This window comes from Takifugu flavidus, chromosome 7, assembly GCF_003711565.1.
Source record: "Takifugu flavidus isolate HTHZ2018 chromosome 7, ASM371156v2, whole genome shotgun sequence".
In the NCBI taxonomy this organism is placed as follows: Eukaryota; Metazoa; Chordata; class Actinopteri; order Tetraodontiformes; family Tetraodontidae; genus Takifugu; species Takifugu flavidus.
In genome coordinates this window covers 9,977,258-9,998,916 of record NC_079526.1, presented here as the reverse complement: position 1 = coordinate 9,998,916, position 21,659 = coordinate 9,977,258, and the positions used below count along the sequence as shown (strand labels likewise).

At 44.6% G+C, this 21,659-nt stretch overlaps 1 protein-coding gene across 5 annotated transcripts in view; it reads left to right on the top strand.

The window, feature by feature from the left end:
• negr1 (neuronal growth regulator 1) overlaps nt 1-21,659 on the top strand; it is a 92,746-nt gene that overhangs the window by 26,682 nt on the left and 44,405 nt on the right. For all 5 annotated transcript variants that reach the window (XM_057038659.1, XM_057038660.1, XM_057038658.1 and 2 more), the window contains exons 2-3: nt 896-1,134; nt 16,820-16,945. In XM_057038659.1, the coding sequence (XP_056894639.1) occupies nt 896-1,134; nt 16,820-16,945 (365 nt within the window). The remainder of the gene's footprint in view (nt 1-895; nt 1,135-16,819; nt 16,946-21,659) is intronic.

The following is a 21,659-nucleotide window of genomic DNA, read 5'->3' as shown; positions in this document are numbered from 1 at the left end:
GATTTTTGGCTCGCCACAGTTCGACAACTATTCTCACTTTTTTTCATACATTATATGGACCATCTGGGAATCACTTGCATTTTAAATGTTTCGGCATTCAAGGCTAAACTGTTTCAATTGATTCAGGCATTTTTTTTATACATTTGGGTTTAAGGACAATTTTCATTTGGACTAATTGCCCTTCACAAACAAGTTCACAAACAAAGAAGACTATTACTCCTGATTCAAGCAACTTTGGCAGTAAGTGGAGCCACGCTGAGCCTCATTTATTATATCAGCTTGGGTTTCTATTGTTTATGACCCATTTTAAAACACAAAAACCCTTCGGGCTCATCACTATGGTGCACTAATGGAATATTATTTATAGAAAAGTGATGGAATTAATATGAGAACACCCATACTCAAAGCCTCTTTGGTTTTCCATCTTTTATAAAATATGTTGACAACAGCTTGATTTGAATACAAAAAGGAGGTTTGGGCTCTTTTCTCCAACATCACAGCTTGCTACCTCTTCAGCTCAAGGTTGTAAAATGTTGCTTTAACTGTTATTGCTTATTTTCCTCATCCTCTGGTTCATCTCGAGAGACTATACATTTGCCTCCAAACTACAGTTGAACTGAAGGATATATTAGCATAAATGCATAAAGATGTCGCTATATTTGTATTAAAAACTACAGAAGTTGAGTCAACGCACTTTCATTTCACCACTGATAGCATCAAGGTCGTATTTTGAAGAGGTTTGTTTATATCCATAAATCTTGCTCGGACCTGGCGTATAAATCACAGCCAGCCTCTACATAAAAGTTTCATTTAGACGTCAAAGGAGACAAATTTCAAAAGAGTTCCTTCTGGGGTCAGAGTCATGCAGCAATGTTCCATTTCCTTCCCTCTGCAGGTGCTACCTGTTGGATGGGATCTCTAAAGGAGCCTGGCTGAACCGCTCCAGCATCATTTTCGCAGGAAACGACAAGTGGTCGGTGGACCCGCGTGTGTCCATCGTGTCGAGTGTCGGGGACAAACACGAGTACAGCCTTCAGATAACGAAGGTGGACATCACCGACGACGGCCTCTACACGTGTTCCATCCAGAGCGAGCGAAGCCCCCGACCAAAACTCCTCAACCTCATCGTAAAAGGTGAGTGTCCGTCCCAATACGCTGACAGGGACCGGGAAACCTGGGGAACATTCCAAACGCTACGCCATGATGCCAGATGTGTTGCTTTTGCTGCTTTCAATATATGGCGACCTCTGTAAGGAACGGTTTCTTTCCAAACCTAAAGGAAAGGTCGTTCTATAATAGGAACGCGGACACAAGCAAAGTTCTTTTTCGCGAGTACACGTCAAGCAGCTCTTCATCCGTCCACGCCACCTGACCTTTGTAAATGTTTGGTCTGCCTGTGTTCCACTAATTACTGCCCCTCTGTTTGTCTTCATGTGTCTTACAGAGTGTAAAATCCTTCATTGCTGTTCGACCTTCTCCTTTTCCACACTGGCCACACCCACTTCTGATTTCCAACCAAATCACACGATAGTTCTCGGCCACCAGAAGAAAAAAACAGTTGTGACCAGATAACAAGCAACATCTTTGTAGTGGTGGAATGTGTGTGTAACGGGCTCTGAAATTAATATCAATCATAAAAGCTGGTTTATAAACAGGCCATGGAGGCTTTTATTGCAGCGGGTTAGCTAACGCATCTGCGGAAGCTGTCGCGCTTTAACATGGCAAAAACCATTAAGCTTGTCCAAATCGCTCTTCAGCTTGAAGATTTTTATTTAAGAAGGTCAAGAGGTGTCAACATGTGTGATGGGACATTAACTAGGCTGTTGTGGGCACGGCGAGCTAATTGATGACGGCGTCCTAATTGATGCTTGCTGAGGTAATAAGTTGTCCGCTGTGTTTGAATGCTAATGCCTCAGATGGAGAATTCACCGTAGCTGTTGTCACAGCTTGTTTATGTGAAGATCACATTTGTGGCATTTCAGAGGACTGTTTCCGCTCTGAGCATCACGACAAACCTACTCATTCAGAGGGACATAGCGTTGGAATTTGCCTGCTCTCACAGTCACAAAGGCGTATTAACGCGAGAGTTAAGGGTCAGGCGCCCCATTCGGGGGAGCGTGAGCTGCGAAATGCCAGAGCAGAAACTGTTCTCCAGATGGAATTTTGTCCTAACATATGGACTGAAGGAGAAAAAAGATTTTCAAGGTTTCACCATCATAAATACACAGTGTTGCTTTGTCCGCATGCCCCCCCCCCCCCCCCCCCCCCCCCCACACCTTATGGAATATAAGTGAGCCTTTACATTCTGGCGCATGCAGGCGCCAGTTTTACTCCATAATGTTTCAATAGTTTTAATACTTTAATAAAACTGGAATGAAAAGCTTGACGAGAGCGTTGGAAATATTTGACGAGCCATCAGACTTCAAATCACATCAGAATCACGCTCAGTCGGTCGATTGGGGGAAGATTTTTTTTTTTTTTTTTTTCAAAGTGGATTTAATTTATATTTCTTGATTTTCCTCCTCCACTTCAGGAATATAACTTGGGTTTTTGCTCGATAAACAACTCTGTGAAACTGAATTCAATGCCAACGTTGCCTCTATGTGACCTGCAGCTCTTTTCATGATGCTGAACAGGTTAAACTCCATGTCCTATTTTCATCAGCCTGTCGGTACGGCTGTAATGACGAGACAGTAAATGCACCCTGACAACAGGGCAACCCACCTCATTCACCTCAACCACACTGACACAAGTCACCACACAACTGTTCACGTGGACACAGATACAGAACACGTGTTCACTCGATGGTTAAACCCTTGTTGTCAGAGTGTCTAGAGCATCGAGGGCCGTATCCAAGCCAGACTTTCTGTCCTACAGGTAAATTCTTTCACCTGGGGTTCCATTTACCTTGGTGAAAGCGTTTCCTGCCTGGTAGGATGCAAATCCTGGCTTGAATTCAACCCTCGAGGAATGGATTTGACCTCCTCTGATGGGCCAGTCCAATCCATGAAGGCTGGAATCCAGCCATGTTTTGCATCCTACCAGGGAGAAACCGCTTTCACCAAGGTAAATGGAACCCCAGGTGAAAGTATTTACCTGTAGGACAGAAAGTCTGGCTTGGATACGGCCCTTGAGGACTGGATTTGCCCACCCCTGGTCTAGAGCAACAAGCAGAGTTTCATAAATGACAACAGGCAGGCGACCTTCCCTCCCTCCCATAAACATTTGTTTTGGTCCGCTTCACCAATAACCGTCTGCAGGTAACCGCTGAAAATAAAACTGACAAACGGCTGCTTGGCCCGCGGCGATGATCGCTAAAGGACGTCCATGTTTACCGCAGACATTGGCGTTTGCAAGGAACACTCTGTAATGGGAATCTTACCAGGGAAGTTCCGGGTCAATGCGGCTCCTCGGAGTGGCCATATGGTCACAATCAAACCAGAGCCAGCTGTCAGCGGCGCAAAACGTTGCATTATTGCCAAATTTCCTGATGGATGCGCAGCTCTGGCAACAGGCTGACACGCAAATACCAACAGTTGCTCCGTTGTTGGTTGACAAAGGAAACATCTGTAATGAGTAATTAAAACACACTTTAAAACACACACACACACATATATTAGATACATACACATGATCACTAGGTCATGTGGGGAATCCAAAAAAAGGGCGAAACTTAGCTGACCCGTTTTCCTGTCAAAAAAAAGTTTTTCTCTTTCTGCTTTTCATAAACAGTCTGTAAATATGATTGATTCTGCTCCTACTGAATGACCCCACAAAAGAGGTCACCCCCCCCCCACAACAGAGGATTGGATGTGGATCGGAGCTGCAGGGAGGATGTTCACTTAACTACAGATGGCTCACTCTGATAAATTCCACTCACTCACATCCCAGCGGTGCACTTGAGGGAGTTCCAACCTTGTCCCTCCCTGCCCCACCCCACCCCACCCCATCGCCCCCATAGCCTCACACCCTCCCTTGTTTGCATTGACAGGATCTGTGTATGGGGTAAACCGATGCTAGTCACCGTGTGACATTTGTGTACACATGCTTAAGCCCACTCATGGAGAATACAGGGATTTTGTTACCGATGAGATGCAGCAGGGGAGCGGCTCTGTCATGCCGCCGAGGCTTCTGGGATGCTGTTCCATCGTCCACTGAGAGAAACAGAAGGGAAAAAAACGTCTTTATTTTCTCAATCCAGGCGTACCGCGTTTATTAATGCTAGAACACAAACGTTACAGTTGAAGTGAGAGGATTTCATACTCTCGGATTTATTATTTTAACTTTCTTGACACTTTTGCTCTGCTCGGCAGTGCGTGATGGAGTAACATGGAGAATGACAGCAGGAGGGGATTACCGCACATGTGTGGCACTGTGCAGTGGTCTCAAGCCATTTCAGGTGCATTGTGGGATACATGACCACCTGATCCTCAGAACAATTCGTTCGGAACAGCTTTGTCGTACTCGCTCATGCCTTTTATTTTTGTCTTCATCCATTTTTTTTGTATCTTGATCAACTAGTCTCACATTATTTTTATATAGTGATAACATTTCTGCAGCTTTTATAGCGTATGTTAAATATATAGCATTCCATCCTTCAGGCTATGCTGATGTCCTGGTGCTAACACATCTTCTGATAACTTTTTTAAAAAAAATGAAATACTAAAACATCACCTTTGCTAATTGCTTAAATTCCTTCTCAGCTCTCCCAGACCCAGCATTTAGGTTGATGGCCTTGAGCCGTGGGATTCAAAATCTGGAAACAAAAGCCATTTAGATGCCTCTGAAATGGACCACAGCTCAGTCAGATTTGTCCCTGCTGGAACAAAAACGACCGCTGGCTACCGAAACACTCCAAATGCTGCAGCGTTACGCGCTGCAACTTGCCACTCGTCTCCACCAGATCGTTTAATCTCTGCGTGACATTTGTCCCACTCCGAGGTCTCGCGTCACCTCCACAAATTACAGCCCTGCCTCCCCGCAGTGCCTTTGAGGAATGAGGAGATGGTAGATTTCAAACCTGGCTGCGCTGGTTTCTGTTAAAACTGAGGGAGAATCGACGAAGAAAGAGGAAGCTGAGCCGCTGTTTCGTCACATTCAACCCGAACTTTCCAGCACTCTATTGTAATCTGCTGAATGTTGAAGATTGCACCAAAGCTGATTACAAGAGGGAAATAATGAGATTCTTCCTCTGCCATACATGGCTGACATATGATAAATTCCTCCACTACATCAGCTGGGCCGGTCAGCCGCTCTGGCTGCATGTCGTAATCTCCAACGTGCACATGCTGACCTATTTATAGGCTCCTCTGACCACTATCTGATGGGAGATACGCAGGGCGACAGATCGGTATCAAGTCCGTCACGGCCTTCCTACACATCACATGGAGATGCTCCTCTTCCTTCCTCTCAACTAATTAAGATCCTAGATGTGATAATGTATTAAATATGCACAGCACCTCTCATCTAAGAATATTTTGTTACTGCAAAGGAGAGCGTGGAGGAATCCTCGCCTTTGTCCGCAGCTGTGGCGTTTTTCTTGCTTTCATCACATTTAGGAAATTATTTAGAGGAATGTTTGTGACAAACTGTCAGACCAAGACGTTGACTTAAACACATCGCTGCTGTGCCCTGAAAGCTTCCAGGATCAAACAGGAACTAACAGCAGATGGTAGACGTCAGAGGGTGTTGACCACTTTTAAACAGCCGCAATGCTTTAAATGATAAAATAATATGCACAGTTTTTTTAAAACATACACTATTTTTCATGGTGGCAGTTGGTCTCGGCGAATTGAATGTAAAATCTTTAATTTGTCGCTCTTCTCTTTGAAGTCACTTTGATCTCGCTGCATGACATTAAAGGGGCTGTTTTATCTGGTATTGTTCTCTAACCCTCATTAATTAGCGGACACATTTAACGCCTTTTTTTTTTTTTAAAGTTCTCAGCCACAAAATTCAGTTCTTTCAGCTCAAACCCTAATTGCAGAGAATCCACAGCTATCAGAGGCATTTCTCTTGTAGCTTGTAGCTACATCTGTGCTTTTAAACACGGTGGGAGCTCCTTTAATCACCACATTTGCATTACATCACCCTGAGCCGGCCGCTCCGACAATTTCCTAGTTTACTTTAATACCGCTCGGCTTCAACCGCCGATTATTAAATTGCATTAAAACCGAAACATAGCGGGGGCTTTTCGTCACTAGTCTCATTCCACTGAAACAGCAAATGACTTTTGACGGTTTTATTTTTAAAATGCTCATGAAAACTTTCTCCCCTCAGAAGACGTTCAAAAGAACACATGCTTTTGTAAATTCCTTTTTTCAAAAATCAAAAGAGTGTTTTCGTTAGGGGGCCTGATCCCCTACAGACTGCTGAGCGCAGTCAAGCTGCAACTTTAGCTTGATGCACGTTACAGCCCATCACAGATGTATGCCATACTTGTTATATAATACCACTTTGAAACACTAAAATCAAAGAAAAAAAATCCCTTGAGCCATATCTAATGCTGATAACATGCTTATGCCAAATCTGGAAAGGCTCCATCCCCCCCAAACCCTCCGTATGAACCACAGCCTGGATGTATTTATTGCTGTATGTTGCACTATTTTTGCTGACAACAGGAAAGCTGAAAATTGTATTTAACTTGATAAAGAGGTTGAACTCCCCCCCCCGACTGCTTTGCAGTAAATAAAGGTAAATGATACTTTGTTTTGTGCAGTTATTTCTGGTTGTTACTGCGACTATTATGCAACAGTCCCTGGCGATTGTGGGCGCGATTAGATATTTGAAAGTATGTGTGTGTGTGTCCCAGTGGAAAAATAACACATTCATTCAACACAGCCTGTCACTGAAGTTGTGACTAAGAAAGTGAGGAGAGAGTGCAAGAGCGTCCAAAGGAACAGATTTGCCATTATGGCCCATGACATTTAGCTAGCCACTAATCATTTTGTGTGTGTGTGTGTGTGTGTGTGTGTGTGTGTGTGTGTGTGCGTGTGTGTGTGTCAGTGAGTGAGGGAGAGAAAGTGTGACTTTATGAATGCATTTCTTAACCCCTGTAAATGTGTGTTTGCATCAGCACAACTCATTATGTGTGTGCAGTGTTTTCGTGCACCAATGTGAGTCCTCATCATGGAAATAGCTGATATTAGCCGTGCTTAATTAAAACGAGCAAGGGCAAAGGTCAGCCACTCAGCTCTCCTTCCTCAGAGAGGGAACAGATAAAACACAAGTGAGGAAGAACACCGGCATTTTTTTGTGTTTTTTTTTTGGGGGGGTCTCTTCTTTTTGGTTATCAGCCGTGTGGTTAGATTCTTAATCGTCAGTTTACAGTTGCGAGTGCAGAGCAACGGAAAAACGAGCCTTCGAGTGTGGTAACGAGTTCCTGCCGCGTTTTTGCTCTCTCCCTTCGATAACCATTAGATCAGCCGATCGGCGTGCTGCCTCCTCCTCTTATCGATCGCTGTACTTGTCAAGTGAAACTGCCGTTGCCATGGTGCCCGCAGAGGCCGTAACAATCGGGTCAATAGTAAGATGAGATGTCTGTCAGCTCCTTCAAAGGTCCTGCAGATCCTGGTGGTTAAGAGGATGCAGTTATTGACAGTATGCGATGCCTAGCAACACCTGATACGGTCTCATTATTTAAGCCGTTTTTTAAATTCTGAGCACAGAACGGGAGGAAGGGATTTAACGGCAGCCTAAATGAACGGTTCCTGCAGCAGCGTTGTTGGGCCGTGACTCTGGGAGGAAAACAGTTGGTACTCGGAGGTGCAAATCACAACAGACACGCGGGTGTTCTCACTTCTCCTCTGAGCATGTTTCACAAAACACAGCAACAACAGAGGGATCGCTGCAAAACATTTATCCTCCGTCCAAAAAACACAAATTTGAATTCTCAGCAGTTAATTTGCCTTCGAGGAAGTGGAGAGTTTTTGAAAGTTTTCCTGAACCCCTGATAAATAAGGCCTGTGAGAAGCTTGTTTATATGAGGTGAATCCCAAATGTCCACAGACGCTTCAGCGGGAGTTTCTCCGGCTTTAATTGGACTGATAAATATCGCTGGATACCGCCCGGCCCCCCGGCACCCCTCCGCACATCTGCTTGAATCTAGGCTGGAGGGGGGTCACCTGCCCGTCGTCTCCTTTGAAACCCGTCCACCAATCAGAGGAGGGCAATTATAGAGCGGTGAGAGATTTCCTCTGTGCGTCCTGGTCACTCAGCTCCAGGTGAGACGCTTCTCTTCCTGATCCCAACTACATCACAGAATCCACTGCTAATAATTTGGCAACGCAAGCCAGGCTAGGTCTTCCATCTGTATTCCGCACCAGACGGGGGTTTTTAACGACAGGCGCTCTCCTGAATAGTCATGAATCCGACCTTTGGGAAGTCCTCAGTGGATACAAATTGCCCTGTATTTCTTCTGCTCGTTTCAGTCCAAAGCTTCTCTGACCAGCTCTGTCAATACCGCACCGGGCGGGCCCACCGAAGGACCGCTCGCTTTTGAAATACGGTCACACAAAGAAAAAAAAAAAACACGCAAAAGTCTCTTTGCACACTGAGTGTGTGTACAGTATCAAACGTGTGCACACAGCGCTGTCGAGAGCGGCTAATCCTCTTCAGCAGGTGAGCCATGGATTATTTGGCAGCCAACGTTATTTATCGTGGATTTGTTTGACTCACCGATGAGGGAAATAAATTAGCACAGAGCAAACGAGAGGGTTTGACAAACAAGGAGCGATCATTGTTCGGATCGTCCTGGTGCCGGCAGAGGAGCAGATATCAGTGATGTGAGCTTCATGACAGTGAAGTAAGAGTAAAGATGGCGCAGGTGTCATGGGCGTTGTGGGACCGTCCCCCGCTGAGTGTTAACAACAATCACCATTTTATCTGTCATGGCTGCTTTGTGAGACTTGAAAGATTTTCCTTTGCCACCTTGAATTAAATCAACCGTTAACATTGAAGATGGAATAGCATGATAAATTCTAAAGCAGAATTATGTTAGCAGGTAGCAAAATAGGATAAAACTGGATATCTTCCTGGGGACGTTAGGAGACCTTAGACATCTCATCAGTCGTGGAAATTGACAGCAACAGATCCGTCGTCCACGCCGACTAAGGATGGGCGGATCGATCCCGTGGTATCGATATATCGATACTCACAAGCTACTCATTTGGTATCGATTTTCTTTTATAAATATCGATACTAACTAAAATAAAATTGGGTGTGTATGCATCACTTTCCGCCGTTTTAGATTAGTTACTTAAATTATTATGTGCTGGGACACCCCTATATCTGGCGGTGTATTGAGCTGGCCCATGTCACGTGACAGGAGATAGCGAATGAGCATCCACGTGCAACATAGCCCGCCGAGCCGACACAGTCAGCATAAGGCAGAGCCGGAGGAAATAATCAGCCAGAGGCACAATCGTCTTAAAGCAGAAAATGTGAATATGAACAGCAATCTGAGACTTCAGTAAAGTGTGACGACAGACCTCAAGTGCACTAAAGGTGTGATGGTGTCAGACATTGTTCTAGTTCATTTTCTCATGGAACAACTGTCTTATGCAGGTTTAAAGGATAAGGAATTCCTAGTAATCAATTGACCATAATAAATTGTATATAAATGGTCTGTATTTGTCTTAAATGTAATAATATTTTGACTGACAAAAATTGCCAGTAAGAAATTAACAGTATCGGTATCGATATCGATGAAAATACAAGAAAAAGTGTCGGTATTGTATCGAATCCCAAATATGTGGTATCACCCATCCTTAACACCGACTCATAGTTCAGGAAAATCTGACACAAACGCAGAGAATGAAGATTTCTGGGCTTCCTGTCTGAATTTTCGCTGTGTACGTGTCCACGCGCGTTGAACTCTGACCTTTATTACTGCGTCAAGGCCCAATGACAAATGGAGACAGAGCTTTATTTCTTTATATCACACTCATCCACCCACCCACCCACGCACATACACACACACACACATTCTCGTTTTCTATCTTTCACAGACATAATAAGCTACAGAGCTTAACCTTCAAACAATCCTTTAAAGTTGTGAGGACCAGTCAAAATGTCCTCACTTTGTGGAATGAGTGTTTTGGTACCCAGTATGTATCACACACACACACACAATCAGATATTTGGCTGTTGGAAAGATATCCTCCAAAATGTGCCGTTTGGCAGACTCAGTGTCTCATGGTCGCGTCTATCAAAAACACTTTGTAGATGTGCACTTAATTGAAAAAAAACAAAAGAAATGAAGCAAAAGAGTCTAGAGAGAAACTGTGTTTATCATAAGCAGGATGCTGAGGATGGGCGATTACCTGAGTAAATTAGAACCATTTTCAATGAGTGGTTGATAGCTTATCTTTGAATTGCACGCCCAGTGCAGCTCCCCCATTGAAGATTAATTGCCCCTCTCAAGGTATTCCAAAAGTTCATTCTCATCAATTGATTCCTTTCAAATTCCCCCAGAAGTGCATGAAATTGGTAACAAGCGCCCCGTAATCAGGCTTCCTGCATCGTTAACCTCATTGGCAATTACTCATCACATGTATTACTTGTGACATTTTGGGAAGCATGTTATTTTTGCACCATTAGATCATGACAGGAACATCATCACAAAGCAATGGTTCTTTGTCCTTTCAACAAATGTGGTATTTGCAACAGCCCCCTTTCTGCAAGGGGCAACATTTCAAAAAGAAAATCATAAAGAAAATTGCAGAATGTTGCAATCAATGCAGTCAGAAACCCAGAGCGACTCCCAAATCACCAACATGAAACCTTGAGCACAACCAGGCTCAGGGGCGAATGGGGAACAGGTTCTTGGTGGGGCTGACATGCCGAGTCCCTGCCTACTCCAGTATAGGAATCCAAGTCAAGAGTCAGAAAATGACTTCAGTTCCACAATAATAATTTAATTTCCTTAACAACTCCCATCTATAGGCTACGTATGTGTTTTACACAGGAACAATATCAAAAACAATAAAATACTCAAGTTTACAGCTATGATATCAACTGAACCTACACAAAGCAACAGTGTGTGTGTATGTGTGTGTGTGGGTGTGTGAGAGAGAGAGAGAGACCGACTGTGTTCTCTCACCTATTTGGGTGGAAGCTGCCGCTCAACTGTCGCTAACGTTGCCGTCATCGCTCTCATCCACCTTTAACAATCACTTTGGGCCGTTTTCTGTGATAGGGTCACATTTCCAGCATCCCAAACTCATTAAATTACGCGACTCTAATTGGCTGAATATTTCATTTTTTACCCTAGCAACCGTACACAATTGGCTATTTCGTCGCACTTGGGGGCACTTTTCACCAGCGCCCAAGAAGAATTCTATTAATAGACAACAGAAAACCAGTCTGTCATGTCAGCTGAAATTCACTGTCGAGAGTCAGTTGGTGGAAATGATGTTTATAGAGTTTAGTTTGCACGTAGGCACCCACTAATGGGTAAAAAGGCCATTGTTAACAACATTTGTAAAGGGAAACTTTATAGATTTTATATAAATTTATATGTAGTTTTTTCCCCTCCACATCAGGAAGGGCGGTGCCCCAGCGCCCCCTATGGGCCGGCCGCCTCTGACCAGGCTCATGGGTGGGATGATAAAGAGGAGCAGAAAGAGGAATAGGTTGGGGGGGGCAGAGGAGAAGAACAGACATCATAAATACAAATGGACTGGTCTTTGTTAACCTGAAGATATGAATTTAAAACTAAGCGGGTCTATGGGGGTCAGAGGTCAAAGGTCAGTAATGGTGTCAGCGATGTCTGAGAGCAAAAGAGCGAGAGCGCCCTCAAACATATTTAAAATAATTATTTTGTAATCCTCAACAATGACAGGGCTTTCTGTAATATCCTCTTTACTGGTGGGTTAACTGGACAGTGAATTTATTAGACATAAATGTTAAGTGTTTACTTGGGCTGCATCATGTGGTACTGACAGTTATGAAGGTAGAATTAGTCATTTTATACTATCGGCCATCTAAAGCTGCTGCTGTCATCATTCTGTTCTGCTCCCTCGCCATCAAACACCATCACCGGACCTGCAGGCAAATTCCTGCAGTACATTAATAGGAGAATATGATTGGATTCATTGCACGTAATGATGTCATTATGGAATAATGTTCATCAGCTAATGTGCACTCGCTTCGAATCTGTGTCTTTAGCCATTTGCTGTCATGCTCCAAATCCTCAAATCTCCATTTTTTTTATGAACCTGCTCGGCGTAAAAGCTGCCCTGCGTTGGGTGCCAAAAACAAAGGGCTGATGAGTTCTAATGGTTTAATCCTCAACTTCCTCCTACACCTCTTTGCTTCTGGGCTAAAATAAATTGGAAAGGGAAAAAAAAGGTTTATAGCAACACCTTTTATTGCTTTCATATTATCACCTCACAGCAGTGTGGATTTCATTGGAAAAGGAAGGAGGTTGTGTTTAATAACTCCGAGACAGCAGCGAGTAATAATGGTAAACAGAGAGTCATCCTGAACTTTTGGGGCTCCGAGTTAAGTGCTGGATGTCGACACTTTAAAAGGGCATCGCAATGTCGGTCCCATTTTAACGTAAAACCTCCCAAGGTTTGATGTTGCAAACTGAGATGAATACAATCCAGAAACAAAGCCACACATCCTCTGAAGACGTCGCGCGCCAGCCTGCAAATCCAGAACCTTATGGAGCAGAAAATGTTCAGAACCTGAAGCAAATGCAGAGAATTACTTCACCCTATCCGGCGAATCTGAAAAGTAAAACAGATCTGTGGCTAATCCAGTTTCAAAGTGCTGCGTGCTGTTAATTAAAGACGATCTATCCTCAGATCAGTGCGTCTCTGCATTTTAATAAGCCCGCAACATTGTGTTGTGTTCGGGTACGAAGTGTGCTCACGGGCACTTTCAACACCTTCTTTGATTTCTGCGGCGTGTGTAAGTGTGTGTCCTTGTATTTGCTACATATTGAGTATAAAAAATACTTATTCTACTATCAAAGTGACAACCTCTTTACAAAGTGTGGCCATTTTGGCTGCTCCCCTCAGCATCAAGGGACCCTTTAGAGCAGGGGTGCTCACATTTTTTCAGCACGTGAGCTACTTACAAAATGACCAAGTAAAAGTGATCGACCCACCACAAAAATGAAAAACATCTAATTTTCAAATGTATTGAGGATTCTTTGTGTGTACAATGTATGTTGATGTACCTTGCATAACCGACTGAGCCAATTTTGCAAAACACACATAATAATTAACGATTAACATTTTTTTTTAATTGCCAGAGTTTACTTTAATGACTTGCACTGAATTGAATCAGCCAGGGATGCGTAAGGAGAGTAGCTGCTGACAGCCTCAAGCACACTTCCAAATGTTCCTCAGTCATGGTGGAACGTATTTGGACTTAATAATCTTCATATGCTTAATAATCTTCTAATGAAAGTGATATGTTTTTGTCTTCTTACTTGGTCCCGCTCCCTCATTCATTTTGATGACCATAAGCTTTAGCGATGGCTTAAAATCAGAGGTAATTTGCTGAATAGCTTAGTGCTTCTGACTGGTTGCCCTGTATGTCAATCAAGTAACGGGCTTGATGATAGGCTGGCATCGTAAGTTCTGCTGCACTTGGCGCCGTTGTTTGCGCTTGATTGGTCACCTGAATGTCAAATTCAGTTGTCATCTAACTGGCTGCCCCGTATATCAATCGAGTGACAGGATGAATGATAGGCTGATATTTTTTAATGCCACGCGCGATCAACGTAATGAGCACCCCTGCTTTAGAGGGTTTCAGGCTGAGGTTAGAACTGGGTTAGGGTCAGCCTGGGATGGCCCTCAAACACTCCTGAGTGGGGTTTGTGGTTTGCTCCGTGTTGACTGGCTAACCGAGATGACTCTTGTGTGGAGCCCCACAGAAGAGGAGCATTAGCTTAGCCAACACCCGCTTCTCTCATTTACAGCATCCACCTCCATGCACACCAACACACGCGATGTTTACTTCATATTTATTAACACACAGATGCAGCTTGCAGCGATAAAAGGGAAGAAAAGAAATGTTGCACCGGCAAAACTCCACAACCGCACACTTCAAACCAAGTTCTCCCAGAATATGACACACTCGTTAAATTTAAGCCAATCACAAGACAGGAATATGAGTGTGTGTGTGTGTGTGTGTGTGTGTGCAGGGTGACACGTGAAACAGTTGAATCACAGAAAAGGCAGACGGGATTTTACCTCGCACCACATTGCTCACCACTATTCATTACAACAAGTGGCTGGTGCCCCCCCCCCCCCCCTGCACTAATTGGAGTGCTGGATGGTTTTAGTTTTAGCCAGTAATGGGGTCCTTCAGAATGGTGGTAGAATTCATCCGGGGGAATTAATGGAAGAGCGCTTTTGTTTGCGCCTGGCTCTGCAGCCAGGGAAGGAAAACTTCTGCATTTTAATATTGCAGCTGTCAGCACTGCGCTAATTCAAGGTGGCGTCATTAGAGCTTGATTTATTCACCCGAGGCTCCTGCCAGGAGGACGACGGCACCCAGTTCAGCTGCAGCGGCTCACGCACAGCGTCTCCTGCAGGGACTGAGAAGGTGAAATTACAGTGAAATGGGCAAACATGACACTCGTAGCATTGTTGCTTAATTAGCATTTAAAGAAACGAGCCTTAGCGTGCGTGTTGACAGATGGTTGGTAATTATCTGTTGTTGGAGGTGCAGCACAGTGGCGAACAAACCTCTGATGTTTGCAGGAGCAGTAAAGAGGATAATACAGGGCAATCAGAGGATGGGCTTTTCAAAGCAATGCGTCAAGCAAGAAACAGGTCCTGCAACACGTCTACAAGCTCTCCTCGCAGTGGGGGGGAAGGGGCGGGGGGGGGGGGGGGGGGGGGGGGGGGGGGGGGGGGGCGATGTAAAGAGATCAGCGCTCAAATGTGAGCAGAAACCATCTTTGTGCTCACGGTTAAGGCTGTGTTTTCCTGCCGGATGTACACGCACAGATGTTTTTTCATAAAGCTAAAAGCAACATCTTCAAACAGCTTAAACTCACAATGCAGTGGATTAAGAAGAGAGCAACATCTTTAGATTGTTGCCAATGTTTGCGTTGCCAGTAAATAAAAGACATCAATACCTTTCAGCGTCCCTATTTACTTTCCGGTGACTAATTAGCCTTTACGTCTGTGCGGGGAACACGCATCTCACACTTTTATTGTATTCCTTGGGAACGGCTTCAGTCGTTGCAGCAGCAAATGTGGCCGCACAGTAAAGCGACCGGAGGCTCTCCATCCTCCCCTTTGAAATCCCCTCCCTGCATACTAAAGAGAGATAGCATCAACAGAGCTATCAGACACGGAGGAGATGTGTCAACAGTCCTCCAGCAGGTAAACACGGCACTCCAGCAGGCAATAACGGCGATGCCACATCTCCTCTGAAGGCCCTCCACCCTCAGCTCATTTAGAGCCGGTCAGCCGCCACAAACAGCAAGGATGTTTGACCTTTGACCCAAATCTTTACCCAGTGTATTTGTTTGTTTTCCTGAGCCCGAGTATTGTCGTTTTTTTTAATGATAGCCATCCCGCCGTACAAACACGGCCCAGAGCCGATGTGGCAGCACTCTGGAAGCAACATGGACGCCGCTCGGTCATTACGACGGTATCGCCTTGGCGCCGTTGGTCGCGGGAAGCATCGCGTTTTTGAGCTGTCGGTCCTTTATTGAGGGGTATTTCAGCAGGGATGAGAGGACGGGGGACTCTGGAGGCCCGGAGGACGGAGAAACCATCACTGCGCAGCTCAAATGGCGCCGGTTAAAATAGTGCCGCTTAAGCCTCAGTGTGTCCCTATATGCATATAAATGCTCGTGTGTGTGTGTGTGTGTTGAGCAGAATAAACGCCAAAGCTTTTAACATCAAAGCTGAAAGAGGATTTAAGTGCCCAGAAATACCAAAATGATGAGAGTCACTGATGTCCAGTGGGGACAGTCAATGAGACGCCCTCGTTTATTTTTTGGAGAATATGCTTTTCAAAGGGCCTCATTTTTGCCTGTTAGCAAACGAAATTACTGCCCACAGGTCAGTTTTTGCTGCTTTAAAAGGTTTAGTTTCTTTCATGAATTGATTTTTGAACAAGAACCGAGCCTTCAGACAGCGACGGAACGTCATCAAGACTTTAAAACAGCAACGTTTTCACTTTTCTGGAAGTAAACATGTGGTGGTTTTACTGATTTTGTAGATTTTAAACCACCAGGTTTTGCTTTGCTTTGTTTGATAGCTAATAGAACCACATGGGGCCGTTCCCTGTATCCGGTTTGTGTGTATTAAATGTTCATTTGTTTATTGATCTCCCTCGCTCAAAATTCATCTGGTCTGGAATCTTCTCATTGATCTTATCCTTCAAGCCTACTTCTCCACAAGCAACGATCTTTCCCACCATCATAAAGTTATCCTGATACTCCAGATGAACTCTAGATTGCCGTTTAATATTTGTAAAGCCTCTGCGATCAGTGTTGTTGCAGGATTGTCTCCAGTTCGGTGGTTAATATTCTTTAAGTTAACCAGAAGAGTCCTTATTTGCCTTATTAATTAACATTCATTATTCCATGATTGGGAACTCTTGACAACAATCCGAAGCATCTCAGAAGGAGCCAGAGGCTTTGGATGGGGTTGATGTGGGAACCAGACATCAGATAGAAAAGTTGCTGTTTAACACCTCAGAAAGAGGTCGCTCAGCATGACATTATTGGACAGTTTTCTAATTGCTTTAAGTTTAGGAGGTCCACCTTTGCACATATTTCCTTCACTGAAGTTATGCAGGTGTGAGAATGCTAACCTTTGTTATGTTTCCTTTCTAGTTCCTCCGAAGATCTACGACATTTCCTCTGACATCACTGTAAATGAGGGCAGCAACGTGTCGCTCATCTGCACGGCCAGTGGGAAACCAGAGCCCACCATTTCCTGGAGACACATAACCCCATTAGGTGAGACGACCCCTCACACAGCTATGCTAATGAGCGGCTGGGCGGATAAAGAGGCAGAAGGAAGGATAAATGGAGGGAGGAAGATAGGAAGTAGGGACAGGATCAATAGGTGACAGACTAGAGAAGAAAGGAAGGGCTGTCCTTTAGTTACTTTGATGGCGAGGAGCCACGTGGGGTGTAAGATTTGAACATGCAGGTAAAGAAGACTATTTTTACTCCTGTACTTTCAATTCATCGTCGAATCAGCCTAAAATTCATGAGACGCGTTAATCCTGTTAGTGCTGCACTCACCTTCCTACTGAAGAACAGTTTAAAAACCTCCTGTGGAGGTTTTGTGAACACAATACCACATCAACGGGTCCTTTTTTTAAAAAAAAAAAAAAAAAAAAAATCAAGTGCTGTCCAGACAAAGCCTGTCGAGCTGGGTTTCATACTTTATTTGAGTCTGTGGGTGGCGTGTGGACTGAAATCTACCGATTCAGCCAATGATCTCTTTCATATTTTGGTCAAAACTTTGACTTATTTCCAATGGGGCACCCATTTCATTGTCAATATTTCATACTCTGGGTATCTACATCCAACAAAACATTGACACACGTCAACCTCGTTAACATCTTCGCAGTATCTTCTATGAGAATCTAAAATCATTGCCAAAGATGCACCTGCATTGCATCAACTTCAAGCAGCTTTATTATAGTTCTGAAGCGCTTGGTGATACCTGAGCACATGTCGTTTGTCTGTCGTTTTCAGTTGAACATCAAGATCAACGCCACCTCCCATGATTTGTAGTTTTACATTTAAAATCAGGCCATTAGCAGCCACACAACAAACTCACAGGCCCGAGTTTTTGAGGCTGCGGCAGCATTAATAAATTGCCGCTGAAGGTGGTATCTTTATTATTATCGCTATCAATTATTTATGTGGCTGCGAGTCAGGAAAACACATACATCTTTAAGCACTCGGAATCCTCCACCCAGGCGTTTCCAGCCCTTCCTCATTTTCATATTAATGGATTAGAGCTCGCTGTGCTTATCAGATAGCTGAGGAGATGACTGCATTTATCTTATGGCTGTCAAATCCTCCTCTGCGGTCGTGGCCCAATTGCGTTTGGGGAGTTTGCAGGCGATGATCAAAAGAACCGTTCCAGAGTCCAAGTGGCCGTCGCTCTTTTGACTTTCATGTGGCGGCACTTTGAAGTGTGCCGCAGAAGGAATGATACGCTGGTCAAACGGAAAGGGACTAAATGTAATCGTAGCCTGTTTCCCGGCGAATCAGAAGAGTTCAAAAAAGGTTTATTTGCTACGGGATCTTTGAGCTTCTTATTGTCAGGAGGGTTCATTTGTCCAAAGGATGTGAAACAGCTGGAAAGTTGTAATAGGCCAATTACCAATCGATGGAATTCCATTAAATCTTTGAGATATGTAGAGTGGGTGGTTCCAACTGGAGCACAGGCACAAAATAGGCGCGCAGATAGAAGATTAAAGGAGGATGGCCGAGTTTATGTGAGTCTGGGAAGAGTAAATGCTCGTTGTTGTTACACTGTCTTCTTAAAACCGTTGACTTGTCCTGCAGAGACGGGCTGGTTTTTCCTGTCTGACAACACATTTGCCCTTCTGCTCCACTAGAATCTAATACACCTGAGAAAATAAACACATTCAAAGATAATTAACAACATCTCCACGTAGCAGAGCAGCTGCTTCCATTCGTCTCACAACCAAGTTCGCTGAAAGAGCGCATTAGATTCGCGTGAGTCACTTCATTTTCCAGCTGACCCCCGCAATGTTTCATGGTAAAAGCTTTGCCTTGAAAGGTTTCTCTCCCTCCAAAACACTTGAATACAAAGTGTCGAATTGAATTCTGGAAATGGTAGGATAATGTCCTTGCTGTGCTCCGAAATCCATTATTGCAAAAATATTTTCGTTGTACAGAGTGCCGGTAATATTTCACCGTGGAGCGAACCACGTGCGCTCTAAACAGGCTTGGCTCAACTTCCTCCCGTGGTGTCAATACCTGTGAGGCCATGTAGCTAGCAAGAAATGGGAGCTAGAGGAGGTTAAATGAATGAGAAAGTGATGTTTGCCCCCATCAAATTACCTTAGCCATATCTACAGCTAGCTTAAGAAGCTACATGTAGCCTCATATCAGTTTATCTATGTCTTCCGCAGCATCCAGACAAGTCAAACTATTCAGCTTTTTTCTCCGCTGCGAACATTCGAGGGAGGAGGGGGGGATAGTTTTGCTGTGTAAATAGTTCCGCTGCAGCAGTCAGTGAAGTCTGACAGAATGATAAATTGCCCTGACTGACTGTCAAGCTCCCTGTTCCTACTCCAACTGTTTTGTGTTTACATTTTCTTCCCCTTCAGCTCCCTTTCCCAATTCGGCAAATGCTGCAATGAGTGGAGTTTAGTCACAAACTGTACAGCGTGACGACCATTTGGACCAGCAAGTGTGTGTGTGTGTGTGTGTCTGTCTATGCAGAAAACAGCCACAGGAAAATTAGATGGTTGTAATTGTGAAGGCAAAAAAACAAACGTGGCTTTGAAATCCTCGGAGGTTTGAGGTAATCTCGTAAATTGTAAAGAGGAAGTTGATTAAAATCATAGTTAAAATCCATTTAACGCACAAGCCCCCCCCCCCCCCCCCCCCTTTCCCCATGAAGACCAGGCTCTCTTAGGTGAAGGGTTCTAAGTGCGTCTGGGCCTCACATTTCTGTTATAGGTCCCGACGAGGCTCCTAAAAAGTCTTTTATCGCAGTCTGCTGCGTTCGGTTTGGCGGACGGACGGGTGGCTCGGCAAAATTGCCCTGATAAGCTTTTTCCATCGAGAGCACAATCCATGGAACAGAAGAGTGACCTCTGCAGAAGACTGGCTGGAATGGATTTGATTGTTGTCTTGATGGAACTCAGCTCAGCAGCATTTCTCACTCCTTCGCTCTGTGTTTCAGGGCAGCTTTGTGGATCGTTTATGTCGGCTGGATCTGCATGCAGACACACACAGACCAGGCCGATATTGCTGCTCTCTTCCCACCTTTTCCTCCTTGAGATCGGGCAGCATCTAAATCCAAAATTTGATGATTTCTGAGGTTTAATATTAGCAGCAGGAGGCAAACCGGCTTCATTCAATTCGAGAGGTGGTGCGGGTCACCTCCAACCACATACTTACTTCTGTTTTTTAAGATACCCACACATCATTTTCTTTGTTAAATCTCTGTGCTGAATTTTGTATTCACAGTTTTTTCAAGGTATTAAAATCCACTAATTAGTTTCATTAAATCTCACTCTCGGCAGCTGAGCTGAAAGTGTGTCATTAACTAATCAGCAGTTAATGAGGCCCCCACCCACCCACAACCCCCACCGCATTCAGTCTGTCTGCATAGAAAACGCCTGAAAAAGAAGAACGTGCTATTGGAAACATGATCACAAGCATCGCCGACATCATTTCTGCTAACATTAGCAGTTAGCAAATCATTTCTCTGGTTGCAGCATTGAACAATCATACATTTTCCCTTTTTTTTGCATGTTTATTACAGGTTTTATGTCCATGAGCTACTTTTATAATCACCTTCGGCCACAGCTGGACGACAGCTTACTTGTCTGGGTGACTTCACTGTGTCTTTCCTCATTTCTGCCCTGTCTCCCCTTATTGTACCCAGCAGGGGGGCCCCATATGAGCCTGGTCCTGCTCAAGGTGTCTTCCTGATAAAAGGGAGTTTTTCTCTTGTTGGGGGTCAGGCTCTGGGTTCCTGTGAAAAGTCTAGAAGTAATTTTGATGGTAACAAATGCTTTATAAATAACATAAAATTGAACTGTACCTGGGGCTTCTGAGCGATCGGATCACAAATGCAGTCTGAGTGCTCTCAGATGTGAAATCAGAGCCGTCCACGCAGCGATACGATCACACGGAGCCTCGCGGTAGCGCACCGGGACCGAAAGGGGTCACCGATCTCGCCGTTCCACTTCCTCTGGGTGCTCTCCTCAGATGGACAAATGTGCCTGCACACAAAGTAACAGCGAGGTAATTGCGCAGGTCAGCGGGGCGGCGGCGTGTGGAATCAGAGCCGATTTTTACTTCCTCCGGCTCAGTCGGGCTCTATAGATTTTAATGGCTCCAGATTGGCAACCAGAGAGCAGCGTGTGGTCCCTCATCAGGCCAGGCTCACAGGCGCACCAAACCCTGCACCCGGCTAAAACTGGCCCCTCATTCTGGCCCACAGTGTGTCGGGGGCCAGAAGGCAGGAGTGCACAATGTAGCGGCGTGGGTTGTTCTCCATTTTCAGGAGTTAAAGGGATAAATGGATGTAGAAAATGGATTCTTTGGCGACGCCTTCACTATCTGTGCATTGCAGCCCTGAAGGGAACATTCTCATGGCTCCTCCACACAAATGTGGGGATTTGCTTACTGCAACAGAACCCAACCGGCGCCGGCGCTGAATGGGGAAATTAACCCTGCTGTGATTTCGGTAATTTGCTGTAAGTAACATGTCCCTCAGGTGGAGAGAGCCTGTGTAGAATCTTTGCATAACTCCAGTTGTTGGCTTTACGCCATTTATGTGCCATTTATGCTCATTTCATCATTATTTTTCCAGGCTGTCCTTTACCGACTGGTTTTGTTGGCTGTTATATAATGACCTGGCACAGATAATTAGGTGTATCTCAAGAATGTGCCTCCACTTTGCTCCATCCTATTTCATGCTGTTTGGTGATTGCAGTCCTTT